The 13,009-nt window shown below is 52.0% G+C and overlaps 1 protein-coding gene across 2 annotated transcripts; it reads left to right on the top strand.

Moving 5' to 3' along the window:
- Nucleotides 1-2,881: 2,881 nt before the first annotated feature.
- Nucleotides 2,882-12,993, top strand: ECH1 (enoyl-CoA hydratase 1). Of its 2 annotated transcripts, none has more exons than XM_012774697.3 (10): nucleotides 2,882-3,011; nucleotides 3,422-3,629; nucleotides 3,775-3,863; nucleotides 11,097-11,221; nucleotides 11,304-11,352; nucleotides 11,507-11,571; nucleotides 11,908-11,978; nucleotides 12,087-12,158; nucleotides 12,411-12,561; nucleotides 12,686-12,993. In XM_012774697.3, exons 1-10 carry the CDS (start codon nucleotides 2,960-2,962, stop codon nucleotides 12,788-12,790), a joined length of 987 nt encoding a protein of 328 aa, XP_012630151.2. In that variant the 5' UTR covers nucleotides 2,882-2,959; the 3' UTR covers nucleotides 12,791-12,993. The 2 variants fall into 2 exon arrangements, with proteins under 2 accessions (XP_012630151.2, XP_012630153.2); XM_012774699.2 differs by lacking the exon at nucleotides 2,882-3,011 and adding an exon at nucleotides 3,068-3,124.
- The last annotated feature ends 16 nt before the right edge of the window (nucleotides 12,994-13,009 follow it).

The raw sequence follows: 13,009 nt of genomic DNA, 5'->3' as shown, positions 1-13,009 counted from the left end.
AGCCACTCAGGAGGCTGAGGCAGGAGGATAAGTTGAGCCTGGAGAGTTCAAGTTGTTGATTGCAACACTGCAATCCATCCTGGGCAACAGAGTGAGACCCTGTCTATAAATGATAAGATCCATTGTGTTGTGTATCATAACACATACAGAGTGACCTCTTGGATAGTAGCAGTTGTGTGTGTCAATGTAAAATAACCCAAACTCTGTAAAATAATTTAAATGTATTCTGAGCCAAGTTTGAGGACCATGGCCCAGAGCCACACCCAAGAAGCCTTGAACAAGTGGGCCTGCTGTCCTTGGGTTACAGTTTAGTTTTATACATTTCAAGGACATAAGAGTTACATGTAGTCAATTACATGCAAATCTACATAGAAGGCATACATTGGTTTGGCCTGAAAAGGTGGGACATCTCAAAGCCAGGGGCCTTATAGGTTATAGGTAGGTTTAAATTTGTAATTGGTTAAAGAAATGAAGCTTTGTCTAAAGGCTCAGAATGTTCTGGGAGCGGTGGCTCACACCTGTAATATTACCACTCTGGGAGGCTGAGGCAGAAGGATTGCTCCAAGTCAGGAGTTTGAAACCAGCCTGAGCAAGAGCGAAACCCCGTCTATTATAAATAGAAAAAAGTTAATTGGCCAACTTATATATAGAAAAAATTAGCCGGGCATGGTGGCGCAGGCCTGTAGTCCCAGCTACTCGAGAGGCTGAGGCAGAAGGATTGCTTGAGCCCAGGAGTTTGAGGTTGCTGTGAGCTAGGCTGGCGCCACGGCACTCACTCTAGCCTGGGCAACAAAGGGAGACCCTGTGTCAAAATAAATAAAGGCTTAGAATGTTTTAAGGTAAGGATGTCTAAAACAGACAAACGACTAGACATATACCCAGACTCATGATCTGTTCAGTAAACCGATGACCTGGTTGGGTGTGTTTAAACTTTGTCGAAAACATCAAGAAGGGTAGGGGGGAGTGTCTGACCTCCCGTCTCATGGCGAGCAACTCAGCTTTGGGGTATTTCTTGGGTCCCCTTGGCCAAGGGGGAAATCAGTCAGCTGGGCGGTTTAATATTTTAGTTTGCATGTAGATATGTCATAATTTACTTGGTCCCAGTGATAATATCCAGGTCTGTTTGCTACTGCAAACACTACTGCAATGCATATTTTTATACAAATATCTTTACCTGATAAACTTCCCTGATAATAATCTGGAGGTAAATTGACAGTGCAATTGCTGGGTTAAAGGATATTTACAAAGTAAATATAATTGCAATGTGATGGATACTCCCCACTTGTAGGTGTGCACATGTGAATATAGTTGGCAATGGGCTACAATCTGGAAGCATCCTGGTTTAGAGACTGACTGACTGGAGGAAAGAGGTGGCCTGCGCAGGAGCAGGTCATAAATATGCTACCTTGGAGTTTACAAATGTGTGCTTGAGAAAGAACCCATGTTTTTAATTTACTGTGGAGAAGCCTTTAAACTAACATTGTTAACAGCTACTGAAGTCACATGGCATCATTTATCACATGAACAAACTTTGCTTCTCCAGGGAAAGTTTGAAACAACTTTTGGACAAGGAGACAGTTACAGCTGTCTTGTAGCCATATACTTCTAAATCAACTAGAGTTTGTTTGTTTGAGACAGAGTCTCACTCTTGCCCAGGCTAGTGCTGTGGTGTCAACCTAGCTCACAGCAACCTCAAATTCCTGGGCTCAAGTGATCCTTCTGCCTCAGCCTCCTGAATACCTGGGACTACAGGCATGCGTCACCATGCCCGGCTAATTTATATATATATATATATATATATATATATATATATATATATATATATATTTTTAGTTGGCTAATTAATTTCTTTCAATTTTTAGTAGAGAGACGGGAGTCTTGCCCTTGCTCTCAGGCTGGTTTCCAACTCCTGACTTTGAGCGATCCGCCTGCCTTGGCCTCCCAGAGTGCTAGGATTACAGGCATGAGCCACCATGCCCTGCCTTTTATTAGAGTTTGTTTTTAAGGGGATGAAAAGTGGATTTTACCAGTCTCCTAGCACCCAGTTTCATTCCCTGTTAGCAGTTTGTCTCCTTCCATGGATATACATAGACCATATTCTGTGCATATATAGCCATGTACAACTAACACCAAAGGATAATACTAATTTTTTTTCTCACATTTGGTATCTTTGCATAGGGGTTTCAGAGTTTTCCATTGCATAGATAATTAGTCTTCTGTTAGGAATAGTTGCTGGTGTCTAGTCTGAAAACCCCTTTAGACATGTTCATTAAGAAGCAAAGATACTCCCTACGCTCCCACTGGCCCAGAGGCATCTGTTTGCAGCCTTGGTGAATGTCTCCCTAAGGAGCATACTTAAGCAGTACTTTTTATGCCCTTGGGCAACTGGCTTTTTCCTTGGGGTTTTATTTTTATAAAGAACGTGTATTTTGGAGCCATGTGATCCTGCTTCAGCACTCCTGAAGCCCAGCGACCTTGAACTAATGACTTGCCATCGCTGGGCCTGTTTCCTCACTGTACAAGGGGAATACTGCGGCATCCTGGTGGTGTGGGAATTCAAGCATAAGGTCAACCCTTAAGTGGGTAAACTCAGTGCTGCAACTGATGTTAACATGATGTATATGTGCATTATTACAAGTTCTGCTGCCATCATATGCTTGGACATTTCAGCTGTCTGCCGTTTTTCCACCGTTACGAAATAGCTTTGTGATGAACTTTAGCATGAATTATTTTCTCAGGCCAGGTTCCTACTAGGGCAAAGGGTCCATTTCCAAAACAGGCTGCAACTACGCAAGCGAGTCGATGACGCAATTTCCGGTTGCCCTTAGTAAAGATGGCGGAACGAAGGGCGTCACTACCGGTCAGGCTATGGTTTCGATGCCCTCGCTCAACATGGCAGCCTTTTGTGCCCGCCCCCTAGGCTTCCTCCTTATCCAGTTATTCCCTCCACCCAGTCAGGATGGCGGCGGTGATGGCGGCTTCTCGCGGACTCCGCGACCTTCTTTCCTGGCGTGAGTCACCTCTTGACCTGTGAGGGTCCGTCGCCCTGTCGTGTTGTCATAGTAGCGGTAGGACCGAGAGGCCTATCGAGGGTCACGGGGGCCGGAACCCCCTAAACACAGGGGTCCGTGTAGTCCCATCTGAAGGGCTCTAATTCTATAGGCTTGAGGCTTACTTTCTGGAGTCCCTGACGGCTCACTGTCCTCAGTCTTGGGTCAATCTCACAATCAAGAGTTTGAAGTCGTTCTCAGACTGAAGCCACCAAGTGCACCCTGATCTTAAATCCTGTATCCTCCTAAACCCAGGTCCCCAAGGGGCCCATGTTCCCCAATCTAATGTCACTGAGGTGTGTTCTCTGCACTTGAAGGTACTGTGTCCCCAATTTGAGGTCATCAAAAGCTTTTCCTTCCTTTCTTCCTAGGACTGACAGCCTCCATGCACCGGGGCCTCAATCTTAGCTTTCGCCCCCTTGGCTCCTCAGCACAAGATGAGGCTTCCAGAGCAGCCCTCAGTGAAGCCCCAGACCACAGCTATGAGTCCCTTCGAGTGACACCTGCCCACAAACACATTCTGCATGTGCAGCTCAACCGGCCCGACAAGAGGAATGCCATGAACAAAGTCTTCTGGAGGTCTGACCTGCAGATCCTGGAGGCCTGCCTGCAGGAGGAGGCAGGGGCTGAGGGACTGGGCAAGGGTAGAGCATGGGGCAGAGATGGACATAAGGGCAGGGGATTCCCACCCCAAAGTAGCCCTTCACTCTTTGCTTCTCCACAGCGAGATGGTGGAGTGTTTCAACAAGATAGCGAAAGACTCCGACTGTCGGGCTGTGGTGATCTCTGGTGCAGGAAAAGTATTCACTGCAGGTACCAGGTGTCCTCACCCCAATCCTACCCCTTACCCCCAGTTTCCCTGCTCCTGGCAGTAGAGCAATGCTTCTTAGTTAGGGCTTTAAGCAGCTTCTAACTTCCACTTTTATCATTTCTAAGAAAGGTCTGATTGAAAACATTCAAATATAGAAATTAGTCCAAAAGAACATAACAGGATCATAGGCTCTGACGTCTGCATTTCCATCCTGATCGGTGGCCAAGGCACTTAACCTCTTGCCACATGTGTCAGCACAGTGTATTATAATAAGGCGCTCTCGTGCAATTATTCAGCACACATTAATTGATTTCCAGTTACATGTCTGCTAGACCTTTTTTGTTTTTCAGACAGGGTCTTACTCTGTCTCCTGGGCTAAAGAGCAGTGGCATAATTGTAACTCATTGCAACTTCAAACTCCTGGGCTCGAGCGATCCTCCTGTCTCAGCCTCCCAGAGTGCTAGGGTTACAGGCGTGAGCCACTGTGCCCGGCCTGCTGCATCTTTTGACTGTCTCACACGCAGTTCTTCAGGTTGGATCATTTCTATTGATCAGAGTTACTGTCTAATCTGGCATCTCTGTTCTGTTAAGCCCATCCAGTGTGTTTAATTTCAGATATTGTAATTTTCAGTTAGAAAATTCCATTTCGTTCTCTTTTTTTTTTGCGACAGAGTCTCACTCTGCCTGGGTAGAGTGCTGTGGCATCAGCCTAGCTCACAGCAACCTCAAACTCCTGGGCTCGAGCCATCATCCTGCCTCAGCCTCCCGAGTAGCTGGGACTACAGGCATGCGCCACCATGCCCAGCTAATTTTTTCTATATATTTTTAGTTGGCCAATTAATTTATTTCTATGTTTAGTATAGACTGGGTCTTGCTCTTGCTCAGGCTGGTCTTGAACTCCTGACCTTGAGCAATCCGCCTACCTTAGCCTCCCAGAATGCTAGGATTACAGGCTTGAGCCCCTGCACCTGGCCTGGTTCTCTTTTTATATTTTTATATTTCTCTGCTGAAGTTTTATGTCTTTTTATATGTCACAAGCATTTTTTTCTTTATGCCATTGAGCATAGTTATAATGGCTGCTTTAAAATCCTTGGTCTCCTAATTTCAACATTTGGGTCATCCTGAGGTGAGTCTCTGTTTATTATCTTTTCTCTTGAAAGTGGCACTCATTTTCCTGTTTCTGTGTATTCTGAGGACGTTTGGATTGTATCCTGGATATTGGGATATAGGAATATAAGATACTGTGGAAACCCTAGATTCTATTATGTAACTCCAAAGTGCTGGATTTCCTGTTTTAGCAGCTTGGTTGGAATTAGTTTTTGAGTCTTGTACTGGGGCAGAGTTTAGACAGAGGCTGGGGCTCCCCTCTTCGGCTCACCTCTTTCTGGAATTTCTCCCCACACTGTCCAGCGGATACAGTCACCCTGGACTCAGTCCTTTGGTTCTTCAAGCACAACTTGAGCCTACCCTCAGCCTGGCAGCTTTAAAAACCAGTAGCTTGGCCGGGCGCAGTGGCTCACGCCTGTAATCCTAGCACTTTGGGAGGCCGAGGCAGGCGGATTGCTCAAGGTCAGGAGTTCGAAACCAGCCTGAGCAAGACCCCGTCTCAAAAAATAGAAAGAAATTAATTGGCCAACTAAAAATATATATACAAAAAATTAGCTGGGCATGGTGGCGCATGCCTGTAGTCCCAGCTACTTGGGAGGCTGAGGCAGAAGGATTGCTGAGCCCAGGAGTTTGAGGCAACAAAGTGAGACTCTGTCTCAAAAAAAAAAAAAAAAAAAAAAACCAGTAGCTCACTTTGTCCCAGTCTCTTCTGCCCGCTAGCATCTGCCCAGTGCCGTCAGGTAGTTGTTGTGTCTTGTCCAGCCAGAGTATGTGATTGTCATCTGCAGGAGGGTCGGCCCCTTAGGACCATATGAGAAGCTAAATGTCACATACCTGGATTTCTCCCATCCAAGTACTAGCTGGGCCCGACCCTGCTTAGCGCGTCCGAGATCAGACGAGATGAGGTGCGTTAAGGGTGGTGTGGCCGTAGACCGCAGACGCTGATTCTGCACGGGCCCCAGCACAGGGCTAGGGACCCAGTGGTGACTGAGACAACCCAAGGCCCTGCCCTCATGGAGCTCCCAACTCAGTGGTGAAGATAGACAGTCAACAATCTATTTTTTTTTTTTTGAGACAGAGTCTCACTTTGTTGCCCAGGCTAGAGTGAGTGCCGTGGCATCAGCCTAGCTCACAGCAGCCTCAATCTTCTGGGGTCAAGGGATCCTCCTGCCTCAGCCTCCCGAATAGCTGGGACTACAGGCATGTGCCACCATGCCTGGCTAATTTTTTGTATATATGTTTTTAGTTGGCCAATTAATTTCTTTCTATTTTTAGTACAGACGGGGTCTTGCTCAGGCAGGTTTCGAACTCCTGACCTCGAGCAATCTGCCCGCCTCAGCCTCCCAGAGGGCTAGGATTACAGGCGTGAGCCACCTTGCCCCGCCAACAATCTATTTCTTTTTGTTTGTTTGTTTGACCATTAGGCTAAGTCTTTTATACGTAAGCCTTATATGTAAATATATACATATATATTTTTTCATATATATACTTTTCTTTTAAATATTAAGTGGTTATAAATGTTTTAGGTTACATGAATCATTTTTGTAATGCTGGAGTCTTGGCTATAGGTGTGCCTGTCACCCAGATAGTGTTCATAGTGCCCATTAGGTTGGTTTATTCCCCTCCTGTCCTGCCCCGCCCCCGTGCTTTACACTGAGTCTCACTTCTCTAACAATCTCTCACATTCACTGCCATGTGAGTTGTATTTAACCCACGATACTTTTTTTTTGAGACAGAGTCTCACTTTGTTGCCCAGGCTAGAGTGAGTGCCGGAGCATCAGCCTAGCTCACAGCAACCTCAAACTCCTGGGCTCAAGCGATCCTCCTGCCTCAGCCTCCCGAGTAGCTGGGACTACTGGCATGCGCCACCATGCCCGGCTAATTTTTTCTCTATATATTAGTTGGCCAATTAATTTTCTTTCTATTTATAGTAGAGACGGGGTCTCGTTCTTGCTCAGGCTGGTTTCAAACTCCTAACCTTGAGCAATCCGCCCGCCTCGGCCTCCCAGAGAGCTAGGATTACAGGCTTGAGCCACCGGCCTGGCCTAACTCACAATGCTTTTTAGCCTGGAGCCTCGGGAAGCATATGTAACTCACACGTCTCTTTGCCTTGGGAGCTGCGAGAACTATTTTTCAAATTGCATATAACTCACAGAAAACAGTAAGAAAACCACATTTTTCGTTAAATTAGATTTGTTTTTGAAGTTTTTATTCTATTTCTATAATAAAACACCCTGGCCCCAAGGAAATAATTTTTTTTTCTAGTGTGGCAGTCAATGTGCTATTTCTATTTGTTAACAGTTTTGTGTGTCTGTCCCCTGTTTTCTACGTACACCTGTCTCTAGTTCTCCTTTTATTTGTTTGTTTATTCATTCAACAAACATCGAGCGAGGCGAGGCCGGGCCAGTGCCAGAGCCCCTCCTGGGTGCTGGGGACGTGGAAACAGGGGAGGCAGCCCCTGTGCCTGACCCTTCACCCTCCCGGAGCCCATGTCTGGGAATAAAGCAGTGAGGGGTCACCTGTCACCTGCGGCCATGCGGGCCGGGCTCCCAGCTGCCTGAGGCTGTCTCATCCTAGTTTCGACAGCAAGACCCTGCAGGCCAGAAAGAAGAAACGCAGGGTCACACTGTGACCCAGTGAAGGAGCAGAACTACTAATTAGAAAAAAAATAATTGGGCCGGGCGCTGTGGCTCACGCCTGTAATCCTAGCTCTTGGGAGGCCGAGGCGGGCGGATTGCTCAAGGTCAGGAGTTCAAAACCAGCCTGAGCGAGACCCCGTCTCTACTATAAATAGAAAGGAATTAATTGGCCAACTGATATATATATAAAAAAATTAGCCGGGCATGGTGGCGCATGCCTGTAGTCCCAGCTACCCGGGAGGCTGAGGCAGAAGGATCACTCGAGCCCAGGAGTTTGAGGTTGTTGTGAGCTAGGCTGACGCCACGGCACTCACTCTAGCCCGGGCAACAAAGCGAGACTCTGTCTAAAAAAAAAAAAAAAAAAAAAAAAAAATAATTGGCCACACTTATGTAGCTGTCATGCGGTGTCAGGCTCTATCCTAAGCACTTCAAACACAGTCATTCATTGTAACCGCAACCCTACAAGACACGTATAGCCCATGCCCATTTGAAAGCTGAGGACATAGTTCTCACGCTGCGTAGGCGGCAGAGCTGGGACTTTTGAACTCTGGTGGCTGCAGAGTCCTTGCTCTTAACTGCTAAGGGACTGTCACCGGGTAGCTGGCCTGCTGGTTAAAGGCAAGGGCCCCAGCCTCAGGCAGCCCCGCCTCCCACCTCTGCTGCACCTTCAACCCCTCTGAAGACAAAGCCACTGTTAGCAGCCCCTGCATCGGGTCCGCTGTGAGGATTAAATGAGTTAATATGTGTAATATAGGCCGGTCGAGGTGGCTCACACCTGTAATCTTGGCACTCTGGGAGGCCAAGGTGGGTGGATTGCTCAAGGTCAGGAGTTCGAAACCAGCTCTGAGCAAGAGCAAGACCCCGTCTCTACTAAAAATGGAAAGAAATGGCCAACTAAAAATATATATAGAGAAAATGAGCCAGGCATGGTGGCGCCAGCATGCCTGTAGTCCCAGCTACTTGGGAGGCCTAGGCAGGAGGATTGCTTGAGTCCAGGAATTTGAGGTTGCTGTGAGCTAGGCTGACGCCACGGCACTCACTCTAGCCTGGGCAACAAAGCGAGACTCTGTCTCAAAAGAAAAAAAAATATGTGTATTATATTACAGTATTATGATTGTGAATATTTAGAACATTTAGAGGTTTATGGGGTACAAAATGGGGAGCTTCTCTGCAACAATTATTCTTTTTTTGTGTGTGTGTGTGAGACAGAGTCTCACTCTGTCGCCCAGGGTGGAGTGCAGTGGTGTCATTATGGCTCCCTGTAACCTCAAACTCCAGGGCTCAAGCGATCCTCCTGCCTCGGCCCCCCAGAGTGCTAGGATTACAGGCGTGAGCCACCGCACGGCCTTTAGTTCTTACTTCTGAGGGGGACACCTTGTTGCGTGGTCCAGGCCCTTCATCTCGGGGCATTGCCAGCGTCTCCAGGTCCGGGTAGGGTGGGGAAACCAGAAAGGCCAGTGCGAGGAGGTGTCGCAAGAGGCTGGGCTGGGCTTGCTCTGGGAGTGGGCGTAGCCCCTGTGTCACACGGGCCTCTCAGACACGGTGCAGACGCCAGCGATCCAGGCAGGTCTGGCCTTGGCCGAAACCGTGCCACCGCGTGCCAGGCGCCACTCCAAGTGCTTCTGGGGCTCCGTCTCCTTGGATCCTGGCAGCCTGGTCCGCTTTCGGGAGGGTTTTCCCGTCATTTTATAGAGAAGAGACCCCAGGCCCAGAGGCTGAAGTGACCTGGCCGTGGCCACACAGAGTGTCCTGCCCTATCACACTTAACTCGCGCAGATCTGTCGTGAGCCCCCACCCCTCCCCCCTGCAATGAGGCCTCTGAGAGCCAGGGTGTGGCCAAACACGGGAACGATATTTCAGGTTTGCCAAACAGCGCTGTTCGGTTGTTTAGGGGACAGGCAAAAGGATGAAAATGATTAACCCTAGGAGGAAGAGAGTGAAGCATGATTCTGCTCGGAACCCTCCCGTGGCTCCGTGTCACTCAGGGGAAAAGCCAAAGCCCTCCCTGCGGCCCACGACCCCTCACAGTCTGCCTCCATGACCTCCCTGACCTCAGCTCCCCTCCCACTGCCTGCACCCCAGTTCTGTTCCACCCACGCCGACCAGGCCAGCGTGTCCCTTCCGCAGGGCCTTTGCATGGCCGTTCCCTGACATTTGGAACTCCCTCCCCCGTGTCCCCTGGCTCCTTCCTTCGCCTCTTTCAGGTCCTTACTCAATGTCACCTTCTCAGTGACAGGGTCATTTGACACCACAGCAGCCCTCGATGCGCCACGCACACACCCCCCATTCCACTTCCCTCCTTTAATTTTCTTCGAGCACTTTTCACACCTGACATACAGAAAACATGTGATTTCTAATTCATTCATCCGTGTCCCCGTGGGCGCAGGGACTGTTGTCTGTGTCGTTGACTTGTTGAGCAGCAGTGCAGGCCAGGCCCTGTGCTAGGCACGGGGGCCACAGCAGTGGACAAAAGGGCAAAACCTCCTGTGTCCATGGAGCTCACATTCTAGAAGGGGAGACGGGCCCTCAGCCAGATAAGCAGGTAATTATACGATAGCGAGACGTGCAAGTCAGGAGATCGGCCACGCCAAGCAGGCGGTGGGGGGAAGGGCGCTGTTTAGCTGGGGGGGCCTCTCCGAGGATGTGGCCTTTGAGCTGTGGCCTGAAGGAAGCACTGGAGTCAGTCTGCGGCCGTCGGAGGGGGAGGGACGGTTGTAGGCACAGAGGCGCTGGAAGGGAACGTGCGGAGCGTGGGCACTGTGGGGACCCGTGTCCCCAGACGGGCAGGTTGGGCCTGATGTGCAGGCAGGTGAGGTTGTGGCTAGGACTTGGCATTTCGTTCCAAGCAAATGCGACGCAAGGGAAGAATCGGGGGGGCCCTGACCCGACAGGTGTTCGCAGGGTCTCCGAGTGGGGAACAGACCGTGGGGGTGGGGTGGGAGCAGGGTGGGGTCAGGGACAAGGGCTGGTGGGGAAAGGTCAGGTTCAGGATTATCTTGAAGTCAGGGCCACAAAAATCGCTCCATCCCAGTCTTCCCACCTCAGCGGGCAACACCGCCACCGTCGCCTCCATTGCTCGTGCCACAAACCTCGAGTCCCAGGCCGTCTGGCATGGTGGGGACAAGCGTGGCCCCTGGAGCCAGCTGCAACGGCTTGGCGTCGGAAATCCAAGTTCCACCACTCACATGCCAGCGTGAGCTTGGGCAAATCCTTAACCTCTGCGTGCCTCAGTTTACCCATCGGTAACATGGAAGTAGTAATAGGACCTGCCTCGTAGGGTTATTGTGAGGATCACTGAGTGACGGCTCGATAAATGTCAGCTTTCATTTGTTGCACACCCACGTGCAGTCCCTTGCTGTGTCCCGTGTGAGTTGCGTTCTCCGCCTCGGTGGTTTGGGGGCTGGAAGTCTCTGCACCTGGGCTCTAACCCTGGTTAGGGCAGTGGGTGGAGCCCGGGAGCCGAGGTGAGCCCCTCCTGCTCCTCGCCAGGGATTGACCTCATGGACATGGCTTCGGACCTCCTGCAGCCCCAGGGGGACGATGTGGCCCGAATCAGCTGGTACCTCCGGGACCTCATCACCCGCTACCAGGAAACCTTCAGCGTCATCGAGAAGGTGACTCTGGAGGGCTGGAGGGCGGCCCCTCCGCCCACCTCCCCGGGGCCAGCCTGACGCCGCCCCGCCCGTTGCCTTTCAGTGCCCCAAGCCCGTGATTGCCGCCGTCCACGGGGGCTGCGTTGGCGCAGGTGAGTCTGCGGCCCCCTGCTGGCGCTGCCCGCGCCCTGGCCCCCAGCCTCCGCCCTGCTGCTGGTCAGACCAGGTCCCCAGAGGCAGCCCCACACCCCGGGGGGAGGGGTGGGTTCCTGTGGTTGTTCAGCGTCCCTGGCCTCTACCTCCCAGGTGTGGACCTCATCACCGCCTGTGACATCCGGTACTGTGCCCAGGATGCTTTCTTCCAGGTGAAGGTGAGTCATCACCCAGAGCTCCTGCACAGAGCAGGGGCGCCTGGAGTGATCCCGGAGGGCTTCCTGGAAGGGGCAGTCAGAGTTGAACCTGGCACAGTAAGACTTGGCCGTGGAGGAAGCTGAGGGGAGGGAGTGCCGGAGCGGTGGGAGGGCAGAGGGGCTGGAGGTGGGCTCTGTCCTAGGCCGGAGGAACTCGCCGGGTACAGGCATGTTGGTGGGAATGGAATGGGGTGTCAGGAGGTGGGACCCCTGCACAGGTGCGGGTTTCGTGGACGGGAGGTTGTGCAGGAGTGATAGAGGGCGGAAACCAAGCCCTGCCACGATTGCTCCCCGCAGGAGGTGGACGTGGGCTTGGCTGCCGACGTAGGAACCCTGCAGCGGCTGCCCAAGGTCATCGGGAACCAGAGGTGGGTCAGGTGCGGTGGGGCGGGGGACCCCAGAGGGAGGGGACCGCAGGGCATCTCCCAGGCCCGGGCTGGCGGCCGCCTCCTCATGCGTCCTCCCTGTCCCTGCAGCCTGGTCAACGAGCTGGCCTTCACCGCCCGCAAGATGATGGCTGACGAGGCCCTGGGCAGCGGGCTGGTCAGGTAGGGCCGAGGCCACCGGTGGTTAAGTGCTCAGGGGCAGCCAGGCCTGGGTGGGGCTGCCCGGGTCCCCTCGTCTCCTCGCTCGAGCATTCCAAGTGGCGTCCTTGGATGGTCACTTTTTATCCAGAAGTCAGCACCCTGCGCCAATTGGGCCGTTTCCCTGGGGTCCTGGCCACGCTTTCATATGCGGGAGGCAGGGGTGGCAGCCCCTCAGCCTGCGCGACCCCTGGTCCCCCGTCCCTGTCCTCGCAGCCGGGTGTTCCCAGACAAGGAGGTCATGCTCGATGCCGCCTTCGCGCTGGCGGCCGAGATTGCCAGCAAGAGCCCGGTGGCGGTGCAGAGCACCAAGGTCAACCTGCTCTACTCCCGCGACCATTCGGTGGCCGAGAGCCTCAACTACATGGTAAGGCGGCCCTCTGGCCAATCACAGCCCTGCCCTCGTCCTGGGCGGCCAATCGGGGCTCAGCGGCCCTGAACCCGCCGCCTCTGATTGGCGCGTTGCTGATCGTCGCGCACCGTGTTCGCAGGCGTCCTGGAACATGAGCATGCTGCAAACCCAGGACATCGTTAAGTCCGTCCAGGCCGCCATGGAGAAGAAGGATCTGAAAGGCGTCACCTTCTCCAAGCTCTGAGAGCCCTCTGGTCGCAGGCCCGGCCGAGGCTCCCGCCGTGGCCCGCCCCGCCCCTGCGTGTGCTCATCGCGGAGACGGGGGTCGGCGAAGATGCTGGTCTCGGTGCCCCCTCGCCCGGTCTCCCAGTGTCTAACCTTAACGCGCGGACTCCCTCACGCCCAGGCCTTATCTTCGCCCCAGAAACAATAAAACAGTGTAAAGAACCTGGTGCCCTTCTTG

The sequence above is a fragment of the Microcebus murinus genome, chromosome 16, assembly GCF_040939455.1.
Source record: "Microcebus murinus isolate Inina chromosome 16, M.murinus_Inina_mat1.0, whole genome shotgun sequence".
Lineage (NCBI taxonomy): Eukaryota > Metazoa > Chordata > Mammalia > Primates > Cheirogaleidae > Microcebus > Microcebus murinus.
The sequence above is the reverse complement of the archived record's forward strand: the minus strand, read 5'-3'. Positions and strand labels throughout refer to the sequence as shown.